The sequence below is a fragment of the Talpa occidentalis genome, unplaced genomic scaffold (assembly GCF_014898055.3).
Source record: "Talpa occidentalis isolate TD23 unplaced genomic scaffold, MPIMG_talOcc4v2.1 talOcc4.2, whole genome shotgun sequence".
NCBI classification, from domain to species: Eukaryota; Metazoa; Chordata; class Mammalia; order Eulipotyphla; family Talpidae; genus Talpa; species Talpa occidentalis.
The window spans coordinates 132,591,762-132,613,168 of NW_023602073.1; the positions used below are offsets into that span (position 1 = coordinate 132,591,762).

The following is a 21,407-nucleotide window of genomic DNA, read 5'->3' on the forward strand; positions in this document are numbered from 1 at the left end:
CCTTTCAAATTAGTGTTTTTGAATTTTGGGGATAGATGTCCAGGAGTAGAAAGGATAATGCTAAATGAAATAAGGAAAAGGATACTGAATGGTGTCACTAACACATGGAATATAAAGTAACTAAGTTAATAGTTAAAGCTGTAAAACTAATCCTTGATAGTTGACTACAGAACCAAGCGGGTGGGGATGATAGGAGGGGAAGGGACATGGAGAGAGAGAAGCATAATGGTTTGTGGGGGTGGAAGGAATATGGGTGAGTTGGTGGTGGGTGCACTATGGTGGTGAGACATGATGGGGGTACCCTAATATTACCTTAGTTAAAAATAATTATAGCAAAATTTTTTAATCTACTCTTTTAGTAACTTTCAGTACAATACTGTGTAATTAACTGGAGTCACCATGCTATACATTATGTCCCCAAGACTTCATTCATCTTATAACTGAATGTTTGTACCCTTTGACCTTCACTTCTCCAAACCCCACACCCTGCCTGTGGCAACCACCAACCTAATCTGTTTCTCTGTGTTCAGATTTTTTATATTTCACTTATAGTATTTGTCTATATAGTATTTGTCTTTGTTTGACTTATATCACTTAGCATAATTCCCTCAAGGCTCATCCATGTTGTCACAAAGGGCAGGATTTCCTTTTTTAGCAAACTATTGCATGGTGTATATATATTTTCTTTAATCCTTTCATCCATCACTTTCATGCAGTAGTTCTCAGGCCCTTTATACTTCTGAAAATTATTGAGGACCCCATGGAGCTTTTAAAAATTTAGATTATATCCATCTACTTTTATCATGTTAGAAATTATATAGAAATTTTGAAAGTACTCATTTAAAATAACAGATACATGTTAATATAAATGACATTTTCTATGAAAGTAACTATTTTCAAAACAAAAATCCAAAAGAATTCTATACTTTTTGCAAATTGCTTTATTTATTTAAACAAAATTTATTATAGACCAGCTGGGGTGTAGGCCAGAGGTGTGGGGGGTGAGAGATTCAGCAGAGACAGAGTGGGCAGCAGAAGAGGCAGATCTACTGAAATACACTGCTGAGGGGAGCAGCAGGCAAGATAGAAGGGGTCTGCTGTGCCATGTGGGTTAGTGCCATGGCCAGGGATTGAACTCAGGCTGTCTCAGTGATAGTGCTGAGACTTAACCCCTAGGCCATCAGGGAGGCTTCCCCAAATCAGTTTAATAAAATCAGGTGTCTCCGTGATGCCACCCAGGTGTACCCACTTTCATGTGCCCTACACCCTACTCTAGGTGCCCACCATCAGGCATGCATTCAGGATCTCAGGGATCCATCATCAGTCCTGATGGTGGGAGGGCAGAAAAGCCTGATACTTTTTTTACCTTACCCTACACCAGGATAGACATGACACTTGGAGGGCAGATCGGCAGAATGGAGAAACCTTGAGCTCTTGGCTTTGTCTCAGGAGCACCTGGACCCAACATGCCTGCTTCCTCAGCCTGCTCAGGGAGTTGGGTTTCCCATTACTTGCAGCCGAAGGCACTCTCACTAGTACACTGACCCTGGAGGAACCCCCGTGCCTCTCAGGGAGCCAGGCAAGGAAGGCGTGTCCAGGTGACTGGCAGCCATAATGAACCTGAAGATCGATCAGCAGGATCTTTTCCCCATGTCTGGCTGCCTTGTAGTCATTTTATTGTCCTTTTTATTTCTTCTGTAGGGTGAGTTTACATAGGGTAAGGGAAATGGTCAGGCTTTTATGCTGCTGGCCTCTGTGACTTTCACCTGCAGCCTTAAATGCAGAAGTGCTTGGGTACGTGGGCTTGGGGCACACATGCCTGATGGTGCACACGTGCAGGATGGTGTGGGCATGCGTGAGTGTGCACACCTGTGTCTAGGAGGGCCAGGGTATAAGGGTGGCATTACTCAGAAATGGCTATGGCGGAGAATGGCTAAGAGAGGGTGTTAGGGCAGGAATGGACGCAGTGCAGGTTTTCTATAATCCAGCAGAGCGGGTAAAGGAGGAGTCAGAGTCTTCAGTGATTTTGCAGGTTGTTAGTGGGATTATCAGGTATATGGCAGGCAGGGGTGCTGGGAGGCCGGGAGGCTGGCAGGCCTCCCAGCCACCAGCAAGTCTTCACTCTATCTGGGCTCCCCAAGCGTTCTCCCTCTCTCTCGGCTTCTGCTCGTTCTCGGCTTCTACTGGCGTCCCCGTGACGCCACCCTTAAAAAGCCCAGTCTCAGCCCAGGTGAATCCCATCTACCTATGCCCACACCCTACTCCAGGTGTCCGCCATCAGGCATGCATTCAGGACCGCAAGGATCCATCATCTATCCTGATGGCGGGAGGGCAGAAAAGCCTGACATTTTTTCCTTACCGAGGGTGAGTGACTACAGAGAGGTGGGACCACCAGACAAGAGAGTGAGCCCAAGGAACAAAGTGGTTGCCTCACTACGGTTTAAGTGGTAACTCCAGAAAAACAGTAAGAGAGGTGAGCTGAGACATTTGTGGTGTTTACAAGGTGTGGGGGCTTGAGGTGGGGGCCTGGCATTCTCCCCCACCCCCTGGACACATAGATGCCCATCATAGCTTTGCCCTGCTGCCAAAAATGATTGACTAGCATGCATCAGCTAGACTCCTCACTGTGCCATCCGTTCAGCCAGTCCCCCGGTGTAATGTGCTTGTCCTAAATAACCAAGCCTATCAATTATGGAGCATTGATTGTGCCTAGAATTGTACTAATGACTTTATGCATTATCTTATTAAAATACACAATAAGTGCAATAGGTACTAGTATAATCCGTATTTGAATGATAGAAAACTGAGACTGAGGTAAAATCAGTTGTTTACATCATGCAGCTAAACTATGATAGAGGGTCAAGTATAGCTCTGACTTAAATTTTTTTCTATTGTTTTCTGCTATATTTTATGTGTTTTGTACCTATTTATCAGCTACCTGTCATTTACATGTGTTAGGATAAGAATTGTTGTTGTCCCTATCTAGTCCTTTATTTCACCTTTCACCTTAGAAAATAGTTGGGACAGGAGGCATGTATGTAATTACTTAAATATTGGCACTTCTCTGAGAAGTGACTTTAATGGGGATGTGAGTTGTGAATGCTGGACGTTCTAAGCAATGGAAAGCTTAACTCATGGTGGTTTCAGTGAGCTGGGGTTTCTTTCTCCCCTCTAATTAGCAGTTTGAAAGTCGGCTTTGAGCCCTCATATCTCTAGGATTCTCTTGGTCTTCTATGATATTTGACTCTTTGGGGTTGCAATACTCATTTTTTCGTACAGTCATCACATCCCCATCCAAGACGGAAGGCAAAAAGGCCAAAGGCAGAAAGGCAGCGCCAACAAAACATGTGGTTCTCTTTATCAGGAAAGCAAAGAGTTCTTCCAGAGCTATAGGGAAGCTAGAAAAGTAGGAAACAGGGATTGTCAGGAAAGGCTTAGACCAACCTTGAACTACGAGGGGCTGACAACATAGAAGCCAAAACAAAGATGGAAACTAGTGACTAAGAAAAGGGCTACTGACACTACTACCCTCATGCTTGAATAAAGTGAGGCTACTCCAGTTGGAGGAGGTAACTGCACTATCCCCATCTCGCAGACCGGACAACTGAGGCTTATAGGGAACACACGCCAGCACAGAGAGGACTCGTTTCCTTAGACTGTGCTGCTCTTCTCACTTCACCTCCCTGATATTTCAATGAGACATTTGCTTTCAAGCTCTATCTTCCATTCAGTTTATCTTTCCCATCCTTGTGAAGGAGGCCACGAGGGACAGAACCTTCCTAGTGTCTTATGGAACAGAAACTGTGTTCCAGAGAGTTTAAGTAACATGCCCAATGGTTACACCCCACTGTTTTTGACTGGAGCTAAACCACAGATCTCTGAGCTGGGCCATGGTTCTTTTAACAGACTCGATTGCCTTCCAAGGTACTGTAATCTTCATATTTAAGTAAGAGCAGGGGACCTACAGCTCAGACACCCTGGGCCTTTAGTGGAGTAGACCCGGCCATGTTAGCACCCCAGCAGTGGTGACGCTGGCTTCCAGCTATGACTAGGGAGAGCTGAGTCTGCACAGGGAGGTGCCCCAGGGAGGGAGGACATCACCTAGACCTGCCATGGAGAATGCTGAGGGTCCGTGTCCATAACCCTGAGTGAGCACATTGATGTCCCAGGGGGATTTGACCCTGTCTCTCAGCAGCAAAGCTCTGGTCACTTTGACCCTGCTCAGGATGTGCCCACCTTCCCAGGCTGGAACTGACAGTGCCTTGGTGCCCTCTGACACATGGGGACAATCACCATGACGTGAATAGTGAGTCACCCTAGTTAAAAGGCATCTGCGCAATTCGGGGAGTGTTTAGTGGTGGAGTCAATCACTCATTCTCAGTTTTTTGGAGTTTAGGAACCTCTTTCATTGATACAATAGAAAATCAATAGAGGTCCTTATTTTACCTTGTAAAAGGAGAAACACTTTTCCTTGCTGGAGGTTTCTTAAGAATGGGATGTTGCCAATAAAGATGATGATTACGCCAGAATAACAGCATACTCAGAAATCTCGATTCCACGATAAATTTGTTGACAGGTTGCCCTTTCTTCCATGTGGACATCTTTATCAAGATCTTCACTTCTTTTCACTGACTTTGTAGGCATGTGTAGATGTACTTTGGCATTTATAGCCCAGCCTGTCGGAAATGGCTGTGTTACATTTGCTCCTGTGGTCTCCACAGCTATATGTCACTGCTGTCCTCTCATAATTGCTCGCCTGGTGTAGTCAGAGCTTTCGGTCCTTTGTGGGCCCATTTTCATGCCCGGTTCTCAGGTGGTGGGCAGGCAGCTGTCACTGTCTTAGTTTCACTGACTCTTTGTCTAATCATTTCACTAAGAGTCTGCCACTGTTGTTTTTCTCTTCTCAGTGTGTGAAAACAACAATGGGCATATTTTTCTTCCAGTATATATTTCATCTGGGAAGGTCATCCAGATGGATCAGAGATGTGATATGGCCCCAAGAGAAATCCAGCAGCCTGTTGCTGACATTAAGATGTTAGTACAACTGCCTGCACTTTGACTGGGTTGCAACGTAGTTTGTACCAGGCTGACAGGTAACCCTAGGCCCAGACACAAAGCCAACCTTGAAAATGAAATTTATTTTGAGAAAGTCTCGTCTCCACATCAGATGGTGCCCCATTTAAGGGTACTGAGTAGAAGATTCGTGTAGATCTTACTCAGCTGACTCTACAGGCTGCGAGACAGAGGGTAGAGTCGATTTTATATTTAAAGCAGACAGCTAATAAGGAACCAAACCAGCCTCCTTTTGGCTTTCACCCAAGGCCTATTTTTAAAAAGTGCTTGCAGTGCAGGATCTTTTGGGATATTCAGTAGTTGAAACACCACAAACGTATTACTGCTGGGAAAAGTTGCTGTTTATGGGAAAATAAAATTTTACATCATTGTTCTCTGTCTGATGCTTACTGCCAAAATGAATTGCTTAAGGGGAATTATCGCTATACATTGACAGCTGAAACTGATTTTTGATGCCCATGGAGAAAGAACTGCAGTTTGTAACAGGGGACAAAGGTTATAACTTCAGTATATAAAATGGTGTCAGTTTCCTTTCTCAACTTTACTGAGGTGTTATAATTGACAGATAAAATCTTCTGTGTTTGAGGTGTACAGTTTGATGATTTGATATATACATTGTGGAAACAATTACTATAATCAAGTCAATTATACATCCATTACGTCATATAGTTACACTGTGTGTAGGTGGTGAGAATACATAAGATCTACCCTCATAGCAGATTTCAAGTATATAGTGATCTGCTGTGCATGAGACCCCAGGACTTCCTCATTCTGAACCTGGAGCTTGTACCTACCTCTGACCACCTTCACCACACACAGCTACTCTCTATTCTCTTTGAGTTTGAACTTTTTAGTGTCACATTTAAGTGACTTCATATAGTATGTATATTTTGCCTGTGGCTTCTTTTTTTTTTTTTTTTTTAATTTTCTAGAGGCATGTCTTATTTATTTATTGTTTGTTTGTTTGTTTGTTTGTTTGATACATGCACTGGGTACAGTCAGAAGCGTGGGAGGGTGAGAGAATTCACCAGAGCCAGAGCGGGGAGCAGAGCAGGCAGAAGGACCGAAGTACACTGCTGAGGGGAGCAGCGGGCGGCAGGAGAGGTCTGCGCGCCATGTGGGACCCTCCTCTGGTGGCCGGGGAGCAGCCGGGGATCGAACCGGCTGCAGAGGCTGCAGGCAGCTTCGCAACCCAGCGCTCAACCGCTGCGCCACCGGGGAGGTCCTTGCCTGTGGCTTCTTTTAGTACAATGTTCTCTGCATTTGCTGATGTTGTAACAAATAACAGGATTTCCCTTTTTATGACAAAATATTCCATCATGTATATATCTATATCAGTCATTTATCTTAGTTCTTTAAAAAAATTTTAAGGACAATTCAAACTCGATCAAATTGTGCTATAAAGTACTTTTCTAGCAAAAGCGCTACAAAAAGTCATGTTACTATTTCCCTCATTACAGTTATGAGTCTAACAATTGGTCAAAAATTAGCATGAACTTCTGGAGTTCTCATTTTTCAGGTATAAGTTTAATTTATTTTTGGTCATTGTATGCTAATAAAGTAGCTTGCTAGGTAGCAGATTTTTGGAACTTCATTACCAGTTGATTGTGAGCTTCCTTCCTCTCCCTCCCCCACCCCCCACAGTTATTAAGTAACTATAGCAGCCACTATCCTGTGTTGGGGGTGGGAAAGCACTAACAAGGGGGTGCTCCAGAAAGACTAGTCAGGTCAAGCAGAAGCACGAAGGTGAAGGCGGGTGGCATCTGTGCAGATGGATGGCTCTTTGGATAGAGACTGTGAGACTTGAAATCTCTGAGCTTGTGTTTGATGAGTGGTTGTTAGCTTTGCCTGGCACAATGGGTCTCTGTGCTGGGGACGGAGCTCTGCGCTGTCTTCCTAGGCCTTCCCATGGAGTCTAAGAAATACTCAGTACTTGTAGGAAAAATAAAGTTTAGAACAACCTCCTTTTGATTACTATGGGCTTCATGTCATTTTTTTCCTTCGGGGGGTGGAGAAAAAAACACCCTTTAGTGTTTATGCCCCTGATTACATAAATTTAAATCTTATAGCAGAAGTATTAATATTGATAATCCCTAGATTGCAGGTGAAAATACCAAGCCATAATCTGTCTTTAATCTTTTCAAAGATAAATTAAGTCTTGGGGGTGTAACATACAGTATGGTGACTGTATTTAACAATACTGTATTGTATATTTGAAAGTTGGCAAAACAGACCTTCAAAGTTCTCATCACGGGAAAAAAATCACAACAGTGTGAAGTGATGGATGTTAACTAAACTTACTGTGGGGAGCACTTAGTAATATATACATATATTGAATCATTTTACTGTATACCTTGAATTTGTGCAATGTTATATGTCAGTTATCTCTCAGTAAAACTGGAAAAATTTTTTGAAGTACATAGAAATGTACTCTTTTATAAATTGTCTTCTTGAACTGCAGTGCTTTTTATTTTTTAAATATTGCACTATTTTTGAAAACCTTAAAATGAAAAGATAGACCCATTATCCTATCATGATGATGCAGCAAAATGTTTTGTTATATATGTTGCTTTCTGCTCTTTTGCAGCTATTTTTAAAATGGAACATATCAAGTAGCAAAGATGAAACTCAGGTAGTAGTTCAATTTTTTCGGATGATTATTAAACCTACTTAGTTGCCTGCAGTTGTTCTTTCACTACAAAAAAATTGAGCATAGTGAGGCCCATAATGCAAATGGAGGTTTTCTTCTTTTAAAGACTTATTTATGCATACAAGAGCTGGGGTGTAGGACAAAGGTGCGGAGAGGTGAGAGGATTCACCATAGACAGAGTGGGGAGCAGAACAGGCAGGTTTATTGAAATACACTGCTGAGGGGAGCAGTGGGCGAGACTGGAGAGGTCTGGGGATCAAACTCGTGTTGCAGTGGCTGCCAATGGCTTCATAGTGCTGCAACTTAACCCTTGGTGCCACCAGGGGGGCTCCTAAATGGAGGTTTTCTTTTTTTTTTTTTTTTCTTAGTTTATTTAGGCCATTTATATAATCAGGTGCTTTTTTTATTATTCATTATTTTTATTTTTTACATCATTGTTTGTTTTTAAACAATATTCCCCCCACCCCCTCAGGCATAGTCCCCATAGAGTTTCCTTCACTAATTCACCCATGCATCATCACTGACTGGGAAAAAATCTTTGCACTCCATGCAGCTGATAAGGGACTGATCACAAAGATAATACAAAGAACTCACATGACTCAACAAAAACAAAGTAAACAATCCAGTCAAGAAATGGGCAGAATAACTTAAAAGACATTTCTCCAAAGAGGAAATGCAAATGTCCAACAGGTATATGAAAAATGTTCAACATCCCTTATAATCAGGGAAATGCAAATCAAAATCACATTGAGATACCACCTTACACCAGTAAGAATGGCATATATTAAAAAAACTAGCAATGAGGGCCTCCCTTGTGGCACAGCAGATTGAGCTCTGACCTCGTGTCAGATTGAGCGCTGTCCAGTCTTTGCAGAGTGGGTTCGATTCCTGGCCGGCCAGGGAGATACCCACATGGTGCAGCAGACCTCTCCTGCCTTGCCAGCTGCTCCCCTCAGCAATGTCTTCCATCTGTCTGCCTGTTCTACTCCCCGCTCTCTCTGGTGAGTTCTCTCACCCCCCCCCCCAACACTTCTGGCCTGTACCCCAGCTCTTGTATAAATAATTAAATCTTTAAAAAAAAAAAAACCCAAAAACTAGCAATGAGGATGTGGTGAAAAAGGATCTCTCCTGCATTGCTGGTGGGAGTGCAAACTGGTCCGTACACTATGGAGAGCTGTCTGGAGGTTCCTCAGTCTACTAAAAATGGAGCTACCAGAGGACCCAGCAATTCCACTCCTAGGGATCTACCCAAAGGACATAAATTGAAGTTTTCTTTATGGACTGGAGCAGCAGGTCTGCTTACCATAGAGTTGCACTGTTTGTGTAAGTAGCAGAAAAAAAATGGGATACTACAAGTTCCATATTTAATATTTTGTGTATAATCTGATTCACGCTTTTTTAAGCTGAATAGGAGAAGGAAATGCTATGATGGTTGTTTTGGTGAGGAGCCAGTTGCTTTAAAAATACTTTGTTCAGGTGGCAGGTATTCTGGAGTTACTATTTAAAAGTTGATATAAATAGAAAGTATTTTAAAAAAATGCCACTATATGGAAATAGCCATGGTCAGCATTCAGGTCAGCTCGCTCTTAGCTGGTGCCCTAATTGATTTTCATTGCTGAATATTCCTTTGTACTATTCAGAATTTTTTTATGTACATATATGCATATTACAATAAAATGATAGATAATAAAAGTTTATATCTTCAGAGAAAACATGAGCTACATAATCACATTGTTTAGGATTTTAATAAATTGAATCATATAAAATTGCTGATATTCAACCTTTCCTGACCTAAAGAAATGGCAATTTCATAGTAATTGCAATAGGCCTGCTAAGAAATCCTGCCAGAGAAAAGGGATTTTAGGTTGTTCACAGCCATATCCCTAGGGCCTGAAACACTTCCTGAAGGATGAATCTAATTTTTGTTGTGAAATATAAATGAGACTGAGTGATACTGAAGAAGATATTTTATTGAAATAAAGAAACATTTTATCTGCATTGCAGAGAAAATCAGTTAAGGAATCAGTTCACTTCCATTTGGCTCAATGGAATTGGCTCTGGCAAAAGCCTCGTCAGTAAAAAAAAGACCCATCAATATTGATACAAAATGTTGAAAATATCAGTGTTCATAAACGAGCATGATACCATCCCTCGTGTCACAAGTCTACTGTACTCAAATTAAGAAAGATCATCACTACTAAGAAAAACGATGTTTCTTTGTAGTTGAAGCCAGCAACTGATTCCAAAGCCAGTTTTTTCCCTGTGTAACCCCACACCAGCTGTCAAATATAATGCATTGCTTCATAAATGACCCCTCAACATGAGATTATTGATATCATTTGTTTGATGATGACCCCCCTGTTTTAACCTGATATACATTTGAGTTGCTATTTTGAAAGCAGGCTGTCATGCCACATTTGATGGGATCTATCTGCTAGTGTAGACATTGTGATAGAGGCCTGAGAGCATGAGTTTTGAAGACAGGTGGTCCAACGTTAAGTCACAACTGTGACCTTGGATAGGTAATCTCATCTCTCTCTGTTATGTTGATAACAAATCTCTGCTTTCAAAAGTTATAATTAAATAAAATTGTAAATATGATTTTATGAATTGGTACTTTGCACATACAAGTCACTGATTTCCAACCAGACCATGCTAGGGAAGGTGAAGGAATCCACACAGCTGCTAGATATATGGCTCAGATCATAGAATCCTAGAATCAGATAGTGTAAGCAGACCCTAGAAATAAAAGATATCTTTGTGCCCCCTCCCACATGGGGCATCAAAGAGAAATCAGCCTAATATTCAGGAATATATTTGGTTTTAATTGACACTGATGTTTGTGCTCATATTGGAAGTTAAATTTTAGTGAATCCTAACATTTCCCCAATTCATCTATTTTAATTTCCCTTCGTCCATTGTAGTCTTCCAACCCAATAAAGCTGGTCTGTGAACCATGACAGTGCAATTACGGAAATAGGTTCAGTCTCCTTGACATCACCAGACACAGTGTCAGGGGACCAGGTCTTCCTCATGCATATGCTGCACTGATAATTACTTGTCTCTAGAAATAATGGCATGTCAGGACATGAAACCTGGGGCTGCTGCCTTTATTTAATTAGGCGAGACTGAATTTGCACATGCCTGTGCATAAAAAATAATCACTTAATGTAATTGAATATTGGTTTTTGGTATGCCCTTTCCCCAATGAGGCAGCTTCTAGAAAGATCAAAAGACGATTTATTCTCATACAGTATATGCAAAGAGAACTAAGTGTGTGTCACGTTGCATTTCATTATAAATTTAATCCAGAGCTCCAATTAACAGGCCTTTTATTCTCTTTTATTAAAATCACTTTCAAAAAACTAAGGCAGCATGATTTTCATGGTATCAGAGAGCAAGCAATGAAATCAGCAGTGCCTCCATTTCATTTCTGCACGTGTTCTTTTCCTGCAGAAGTGAGATCTGAGGCTTGTAATGCCCATCTAGGGGATCATAAGGTTTAAGGGGTTGAAAGGCCCTGGGTCTGAAAATTAGCCAGCCTGTAAGCCTACCTCCTACAGACACACATGCACACAAAGATACCTCTCCACTCCAGGGCTCACTAAAGCCCACCTTAGGGGAACCCTAAATCCAGGGCATAGGACCCCTTCTCTGAGTCACTGAGGTTTCTGCTGTGCTGGGAAGGATCCTTTCCCCCAGAGCAGGGGCTCTTCACTTGGGATTCATACACATTTGGAACTAGAGGGAGGAAGGGCAGTGAATTCCTTGAAATGATTATGTACTCTAGGAAGAGGGTCTTCAGCCAGATTTTTTGATTCATGATCCAAAAAAGGTTAAAGAGATCTGTTTCTTAGAGAGCTGGTCTTAGGAATCAGATGGATTCGGGCTTGAATTGTGTCCAACAGATTCATGATCCAAAAAAGGTTAAAGAGATCTGTTTCTTAGCGACCTGGTCTTAGGAATCAGATGGATTCGGGCTTGAATTGTGTCCAACAGATTTTAGCTGTGTGGCCTTGGGCAGGCAACAAGACCTCTTTGAACCCCCATTTTCTAGGTGTAAAACTAGGCTGAGTACCTAATTTAAAGGCTGCAGTAACTGGTATAATAAATATTTGACAGATAATATATATTATAGATGTTAATTTTTCTTTAATGCTACAAGTAAAAATGAAAGCAAGTGTTTGTTCTGTCTTGTCCTTGCTAGTGTCTCAATCACCCGTCATGCTGTCTTTACATAGCAGGCACTCAAATGTTAGTTGAGCAGATGATTGGATGGATGGAATACTTTCTTTTAATGCTCAGATGAAGTCTCTCAATGCATTCCCTCCTCAATGCATTCACTTTCTAAGAATTTCAGTGCTATCATTGGTTTTGCTAAGACCCTCCACTAATAGAGAGCCCCATGTCCTAGGTAGCAGGCTTTGTGGATACTGTGATAGGTACATCTGCTTATCTTGTGCTAAAAATTGTGATCTCTGCTAGGTCTATATTTGTCTGTATCAGAGCTGAGCAAACTATAGCCTGTATGTGAAATCTGACCCATTGCTTGTTTTTGTAAATACACAATTTTATTGGCTAATTGATTCATGTATTGTCCATGACTGCTTTTGTGCTGTGGCAGATTTGAATAGTTAGGACAGACACCAAAGGCCTAAAATGTGTATTATCTACTTTTTATGGAAAAAAATTTCCATTCCCTGACACATATTATCACTGCTTCTACTAGCCCTGCAGGATTGGTCATAAGATGCCCCTCCGATGTACTGTGGAACTAAGACCCAACAGTTAAATATCTTCCTTGTGGTTTTAAAATGGTTGGGAGACTCCAGGTCTGTGAGATACCACAGCTCTTGCTCTTCCATTAAACACTGATAGCTTTCAACGTAGCCAGAACCTCCCTGAACCTATTAACATCTTCCGGTCCTGCCTGGTGACTATGTCTAGCATGAAAAGAAGGCCAGTGATGTCCCTGGGATTGTGTGGCAAACTGGAGCTCCTGGCATTTGTCTGCATGCACCCTGGCTCAGGTCTGCAGTCTGAATTGTGTGGATGTAGAAGTAGGTGAGAGAGGGAAGAGGACATCAGGGACAGATAATGAGGATGGCAGAGTAACAGGTATGCAGTTGTTGATCAGCAAGTGTGCTGCTCCCCAAGGCTTAGCAGGCTCAGCATTTCCAAAAAGGTCCTAGCTGTTGAAGTGGCCTCCACCCTTGCTCGCTGCTCTTGGTGAGTCGTGTGATGCTTGTGCATTTTCAGCACACTGGCACTTACCAGACTTTTCCTGCTCCAGGCTCTGAGACAGTAACAGTATTGGACCTCAGCACTGCTCATTGGTACTGACTCCAATTTCAAGGTGAAAGATGCTTCACAATGAATTAATCCTGATGGAAATTTGATTGTTGCAAGCTTTTACCTCTGAAATTCTAAGGCTCTTCTGTTAATATTCCATCTGCCCATTACTCCTACTTCACTCTCTACTTTCACCCTCCCTATTAACTTTCCAAGCTTGTAAACATGTGATTAAACAAAAGAAACAAAATTGGAAAAGCCTGTTATTCCTGCTTTTACTGCCTGTCCATGTTTGACTTGTAACTCTGAAAAGCTGACAACAGTACACAGACAAAATTATGGCCACCCAAATGAAAGTAATACAGTTGGGAGAATTTATCCATCTGCTTGTGCTCTGTCTTTGTGGTTGGCACTCAGGAGTGTCTGTGGCTGTCATGTCTTCTGTCCTGGAGCTGCTGATGGAGGAGTCCACAGAAAAGCAGCAGAGTTGCAGGAAGCAGTCACAGATACAATTAAATTTCTGTTTCATTATGTAGGGTAAGGAAAAATGTCAGGCTTTCCTGCCCTCCGGCCATCAGGATAGATGATGGATCCTTGCAGTCCTGAATGCATGCCTGATGGAGGGCACCTGGAGTAGGGTGTGGGCATAGGTAGATGGGATTCACCTGGGCTGAGACTGTGCTTTTAAGGGCGGCATCACGGGGACACCAGAAGAAGCCGAGAAAGAAGCAGCAGAAGCCGAGGAGAAACTGAAAGAAGAAGCCAAGTGAAGTCCGGAGAGCCCGGAGTGAAGACCTGCTGGGGGCTGGGAGGCCTGCCAGCGTACTGGCCCCCCAACACTCCTGCTGCCATGTACCTGCTAAATCCCAATAAAATCCTGCAAAAAGCCACTGAGGACTCTGACTCCTCCTTTACCCGGTCTGCTGGATCAGAAAACCTGCACTGTGTCTTCCTGCCTTTACACATTGTATTTTGCAACAGTGACCCTGATTTCTCCAAAGATGAAATCCTATAGCCTCACTCTATGACTTTCACACCCTCTGAAGTCAATGAATCTTTTAGCATGTGCTGAAAGTATAAAATAAAAATGGGACTACTAGGGTGGAGGAACCTGGTAAAATTAAGTCACATTTCATTTGTTTGTGCCAGTGTAAATCTATAGGGAAATAATGGGTTGATTAAAATTCTTGGTCTGTTGTTTAATTATTTAGAGTAACTGCTTCTAACAGAAAGATGTGTGTGTGTGTGTGTGTGTGTGTGTGTGTGGCCCTTTTGATTTATTCATCACATATTTTAATGCCCAGTTCCCTGTTTTTTAATATTTAAAATATCCAAGTAGCGCTCCATGTTTTGTTGTTGTTGTTGTTTGTTTAGTTCTCCCATGATTCCTGGTACTTCTCTTTGGTAAATGTAAAACTAAGGTAAGTGCCAATTTAAAGGCTGAATGGGAAGGTTCATTTGTATTTGTCTCAGAAACTTGTTTGTTCAGAAGCAGTCACAAAATTCAGATACCTGATGGAGACTAGAGAGCAAATTTTAAAATTATAACTAATTATTGACCACTTTGAGTATCAAATTTTGGCCTTGATTGATGAGGCAGAGTTGTGATGGTGATGCAGTCATTTCTGAGGTGAAGAAGAGAGGTGAACAGGCACAGAAACCTACATGAATGATGCTTCCTAGCAGCATTCACCCAGGTGTACAGGGTACAAGCAATTATGTTCATTTGGGAAAGAGCAAGGCTTGTTATGAGCTGGCCATGTCCTACCATGTAATAATCAACGCACCAAAACAGTTGTTTGAGAGTCCTTGTGTTTGAGAGTCTCATGGCCTTGCTAGTTTCTGGATGCTATTATTTCTGCACAGCTTTGTAACTGTGTGTGTGTGTGTTTTTTTTAAGTCTACACATTTTCATTATTGGTTATAGTTCGGTGTATGTGAGCAGCAGCATTTGGGGGTAGTTGTACATAAGGCTTTTATCTCTTGACTGCCAGCTTTGCTGAGCTCACATGTTGTCTTTATTTATGTTTTTGCCAGGGAGAAATGCCTGCTGCCTCTCCAGTTGGCTTTGGAGTCCAAAAATGTGAAGCTGGCCCAGCACGCCTTGGCAGGGATACAGGTATGGCTTGCAGAGTGTGGTGGGGCGGCGGAAATTGACAGACCACTTTCGCATTGAAAGAGCAAATACTTAATGTTTTACATGCTTGCTTTTTAAAGACCCAGACAGAAATGAAACTGAAGTAGGTAACAATGATAGAGGATAATAGGATTTTCTTACATTTACTGGCATTTGCACAGCAACATCTTACTGGGACTTTGTCAGCTGACACTGATTCATGGGGGCCCACCTAGCCCACCCAAAATGAAATGGTTCTTCTGATGTCCAGCTTTTAAGAGAGTAAGGGATTCCAAAAGAGACACCTCAAGTTCTATGCCAACTGAACTCTTTTGTACATTCAATATCTGTGTTTCTGTCTAATGAGACTTGATGGGTAAACTGAAAGATCTTATTTTGTTTTCTATTCTACAGTGTTGGTAAATGGATTAATGTGATTTGTTCCCAAAGAAAGATTGGGAAGAAGAAGGAGATTTGGAGTTAATAAGGACAGTCAGAATGTTTGGACACATTTCTTTCTCTGAGCAGCATTATTTCATTTGTATTTTACACCAAATGTTATAGGTCCAATTCCAACAGTGCAAAGGTGATGACTATAGAAACACTGACTTCTTAAGTGCTTTGGTTTCTATCTAACGAGCACTGTGAGCTCAGGCCTGCAGGGGTTTATTCACATGGCCATAGATTGGTGGCATTTGTCAGTTGCTTTTCACATCAGCTTGTACAATTTCATCATTAGCTCTTTAAGTTCAGAGAGGTTCCTAATACTGTTTAGGAGAAAACTGCTGCTCATTCTTTCCCCAGTGGCTTGGAATTACATAATCTAGGTTTTAATATGCAGTAGCATTAGACAATTCTACACATCATCAGTGTCACTAAAGGCTCTTTGCTTTTTTGGTTATTGGGCCAACCATAAAAATGAATGGGAGTTGGTTCTGACTGGCCATGTGTGTTCCTTTTTTTTTTTCTAATAATATATAGATTTCCCATTTAGTTAAAAATTTTTTAAACACTCATTCTGACTTCTGGAACCTTGTTTTTGAAGGTTTTCTAAGCCTGGTAACTGCAGTGACCTGGTGGATTGCGTGCCTTCCTTTTACTATGCTGTTACCTTCTGTCAAATGTAGATAATTTTTAGGGTCTCTGAGTCTTGATCTGCTTAATTAAAACAGATTGGTATATAAACTGTAACTTGAGGGTGCCCTGGCTTGCACTACATGATAGTGAAAAATTACTGGAAGGAATATGGACAAAAATATCAGAGACCCCTAAGAAGAAGGTTTGAAATACTTGTTTTCTGGGTCTGCAGTGGCATCAGCTAAGAGAGGACGTTATAATGCTAGATGAATCAGAATCCCAGAAGTTCGTCACAGACTAAAATCTACATGGAATTGGTCAAGGACAAATTTAACATGGATAAATATAAAGTCTTAACTAGATTCTCAAAAATCAACTGCCCCAGGACAGACTGGGGAGAACAGTTTAATTGCAGCCCTTGTGAATGAGAATTAGGGGTTTCAGGGTGAGTCAGCATAGAATATGCTGTGACTGACAACTAAACCAATTTGATCTGAGAATGCAATTAAAGTCATGCATTATGGGTTTTTGGTGTTTGTTTTTAAGCCATAAACACATTAAGCTTACATAACTACAATTTTGCAGATGGGCAGTTCCAGATTTGGTGCCACCAAAAACCCATTGTGGCTTCTCTCTTTCCCTTCTTCTATCTTTTAATTTAAGATCTAACTTTTCTAGAGCTGTTTTAGATTTACAATAAAACAGAGAGAAAGTACAGAGATTTCCCACATATTCCCAGCCTGCGGTCACGTGTATGGCCTCCCCATTATCAGCATCACTCACTAGAATGGTACCTGTTTCTACCAAGGAAGAACCTACATCAACACATCACAGTCACCTGCAGTCTAGTTTACCTTAGGGTGTTCTCTGGGTGGCCTTCCTCTTTAAAACAGACCTCCCCTGAGATGTTCCATCCCTCTGGAAGCCATGTGTTAAACAGGAGACTATCTGAAACTATATCATGCTGAGAACATTTAAACGTGCCCAAGGCATTCTAGTGTGGAGAAGAAGGACTTAGATGAACTTCAGAGCTGACTCCACATATTTTAGAAGCTTCACCTGTGTGGCTCAAGGGAAAGAAGAGGGTGTGGACATCGGAGTCAGATGGGTTTGGGTTCAATCTAAGGGAGCATTTTGTGAGAAATAGGAATTGTCCTGAATAGAAACAAGATGTCCTGTGAGGTGTCGTGACCCTGGGGGACCTCATGCTAAGGAATGGCATCTTATTTTAGGTTTCTGGGGTGTTCATTTTCTGATGAAAATACATTGCGGTTCATAGATTCATGAGTCATTCCCAGGTAAGTGGTAACTCACATTAGGAAGTACAAAAGGCAAGTATCTGCAAAGTGAACTTGTCTACAAGACCATCTCTGCTGTGACACAGCTGCCCTCAGAAGGGGTGTGTGTGAGTGTGGCTGTGGTGAGGGGCTAGCTTCCCCTCGGCACCGTCGTCCTCTATCCCCAGCACCCAAACAGCCCATATGGCTGCCATGTTAGACGTTCGGATGTAACAAGTAGGATGAATTATCTAGTAGTAGGACAAAGTCTTTGCCAAAACCAATTTACTAGAGATTTGATGTGTTTTTCTTCTTAACGGCACATGGCATGGGTTTCTTCCTGACGGCCTCTCCCTCTGTGCTTCCCCAGTAAGGAAGTCTCCTCAGCACACACTGAGATACTGCAGAACAAGGGAGCAGAGAAAGCTTATCTGTGATCACTGCCTGTGCCTCTTTACAGAAGCTGCTGTCAGAAGAGCGGTTCGTATCCATGGAAACGAACTCTGATGAGAAGCAGCTGCTCAATCAGATACTGAATGCTGTGAAAGTGACTCCTTCCCTCAACGAGGACCTGCAGGTGGAAGTGATGAAGGTGGGTCGGGCACAGTGACCAGACCATTTGCGTCACTGGCCTGGGGACAGAATGGGACAATCCCCCCCACCCCCCCCACCCCCAGCCCAGCACTCACTGTGATCATGACAATGCCTTCCTGCAGTGGTCTTGCCTGCTCACCCTGCACATGGAATTTGGTGCTTGGTCATTAGCCTTGCATATGTTTCTGTGGAATTACCTTGTTGTTGAACAGAAATGACAACCTAAGTAAAAAGGTACAATTTCAGTAAATCTGGAAGATTTTGGCCTGATCCTGCGTATCAAATGTGATTGGGAAATGTATTTATCACCTTTAAGACGATGTGTGTGAGCAGTAGTTTCAGCTTGTGGTAGATAGAGCCTCTTGTTCCAGTGTGTTTGGGTGTGTTCTGCCTGCCTGTTTATGTTAAAACAAACCAAAGACTTAGTGACACAGACTGGGTTTTAAAATAATCAGTTTAGGAGCAGGGAACCATCCTTGGGAGCCATATCATAATCACCTCATTTTTTCCTTTTTTTCCTCTAATTATGCGAAATGTTTTCCCACATTGTAGTCACCATCTCCCTTCTTAGGGATGGCTTCAATCCCTCCCTTCTCTCCCACTTTGGCAATCACCATGATTGGGAGCCCCTCCTACTGACTGGAGTGTGCACATCCTGCGAGTGAACAGTGAGTTGTGTAGAAAAGTATAGAAATCTGTGTCCCAGAGCAAGAGCTTGCTCAGAGTCACACAGACAGAACCTGCAGGCTGGTGTGTGTAATGTCACCTGTCCATTTCCTTCCTGGAGCAATGTGTGGGGGGCATATTGGAGAAGGTTTGGTGTCATTTAATGATTGATTTCTTCCTGGAACTGCACTGAAGGTTTTTTGTCTTGGGTAGAAAATCCACTACTCTGCATTTCAGTTTCTGTTTCAGAAAAGACTGGATGTAGAAGGTTGGAGGGTGAGCTTTGGTGTCTTATGAAGAGAATGTACCCCATAGGGTTTTGTTAGTCTCCAGGAATACAGCTTTTTGTGGAATACAGGAATTTGTATTAAAAAGTAAAATGAGAAAGTACCTGTTTTTCTAAGAGCTGTGGAAAGGCAGGATGTTTGATGGTTGTGTCAACAGTAACACCTGTTTTGGAAACTTACACTTGCCTTCTCACCCCAGCCCAGCAGTGCCTTCTGCTAGCCTTGCTGAGGACAGGAGTTGGCACATGTTAACTCTACTGGAAATCATCAAGATCTTTTCATAATGGACTTTCTAATGGTACCAGAATAGACATTGGTATTTATAATTAATGTCTGGGAAGAAAGCAGAAATTGTCAGAAAAAAGAGAGTCAGTAATCTGGGCTGCCATTATTTACAATTAGAATTCCAAAATGTTTAAAAAGCTAAGGTTCTTGGCTATATGCTATTATGGTCAGCTTTTTAAACATTAGCATTGGGGAAGAACATGTCAGTTCATAGTAAAACTAGCCTTCGGCTAATTTTTTTGTAGTATACTTTCATTTTAGGCAAAAATTTTCAGTCAAGCAGCTAGAAAGTTGAGATAACTATATTTCAGAGGGATGTGACTGGTGGCATCGAGGGACGCTTTGGAGATAGTGGTCTGACTGGCTTAGCCCAGATGTGAGGGCACCATGACCACTTTCTATTTCTGAAATTTAAATTACATGTTTGGGTGTGGACATATATTCATATTACGGCATTTCTGGCTTGGAAATAATAAACTTTTTTTTTTTTTTAATTTTCTAGAGGCATGTCTTATTTATTTATTTATTTATTATTTGTTTGTTTGGTTTTTATACATGCACTGGGTACAGTCAGAAGCGCGGGAGGGTGAGAGAATTCACCAGAGCCAGAGCGGGGAGCAGAGCAGGCAGAAGGACCGAAGTACACTGCTGAGGGGAGCAGCGGGCGGCAGGAGAGGTCTGCTCGCCATGTGGGACACTCCTCCGGTGGCCGGGGAGCAGCCGGGGATCGAACCGGCTGCAGAGGCTGCAGGCAGCTTCGCAACCCAGCGCTCAACCGCTGCGCCACCGGGGAGGCCCGGAAATAATAAACTTTATACCCTTTCTCTCTGCGTGATGAATCTTTGTACCAATTTTAGTCATCTTCAGATGTGTGCACCCTTTTGTCTGAGAATAGTTGTAATGAGCCAAGTAAAAACTTTCCAGTAAGTTTGTCTTGCTAGTATCATTACCATCTTAGTACTTTAACTGCTCATTCTCCTTAAAGTCATATTTAAGTCAAAAGAAAATTGGATGAGTCTGCAGAGGAAAGGCTAGAATTCCTCCAAATGAAGGATTTGTTATATATGAAGCGTATATTACTTTATTCCTGGTGCTTCAACATAACTCACTCTGATCACAAATTATCAGAGCTATTTCCTATAAAAATCTTTCTGTCATCTTATATGGATATTTTGTAGGTACAAGAAATCCTTTAAAATGAGGTATGGTAGGCATTTGCAGATGTTGGGCTGACTGCACTATTGAGGAGAGGTAATCACACTGCAGTTTTTATTTATGTCTGTCCAATCACAGCATAGCACATTCTTATAGCAAATCCTAGGTGCTATTTTGAAAAAGCTGTATCATGCATTTTACTCACGTTTTGCTATCTGCTAGTGTTTATAAACATGAGCAATTGAACCATGTCACACTCTTAAGAGTGTGTAGCAATTGTACTAAATTCCTGTAGAGAAAATAATATGGTTTCCTCTTTTAGGGACTTTCCTGAGATTAGAGACAGCTAATAATGAAACCCAAGATTCTAATGGTAGTGTTCTCATTTAGAAAGAAGGCACTAGATGTTCAATTGGAGGGTTAAAAAAAATGATGCTCGCATCTGACAAATTATAGGAATGAGATTAGATCACTCAGTCAAGGGACTAAGGAACTACATGGTTTTATTATCTAACAGGAGGGGGAGAAAAGGCAGCTTTGATTTATTGAAATGGCCATGGAATCCACATAAATATTTTGTAGCTTGAGCAAATAAAATTTCAGAACTTTAAAGAATCAGAAAGGATGTTTTTCTAAAGATAGATTACCTTTTAAATGGAACATTTATATGGTTGGCACTACATAATATTTAGATTGAATGGTTGTCTGCTTTGGCAGCATTTGCCTGTGGTCTGTGCCATTTCTGTAAATGCCATGCAGACCTCATAGGAGCCAGGTACATAACTAATGACATCTTTGACTAGAGCAATTAGGACTCTTTTCTCTCCCCCCTGTCTCCCCGCCCTCTTTTATTTTTTTTTTTTTTTTTTTATAGAGGCATACTTTATTTATTTGTTTGCTGGTTTGTTTGTTTGTTTTGTTTATACATGCACTGG

General features: G+C 41.8%; 1 protein-coding gene across 1 annotated transcript in view; it reads left to right on the top strand.

Annotated features, from left to right (window-relative positions):
* ARFGEF3 (ARFGEF family member 3) overlaps nt 1–21,407 on the top strand; it is a 137,215-nt gene that overhangs the window by 14,793 nt on the left and 101,015 nt on the right. The window contains exons 3-4 of the mRNA XM_037520473.2: nt 15,053–15,134; nt 17,946–18,077. Coding sequence (XP_037376370.1) covers nt 15,053–15,134; nt 17,946–18,077 — 214 coding nt within the window. The remainder of the gene's footprint in view (nt 1–15,052; nt 15,135–17,945; nt 18,078–21,407) is intronic.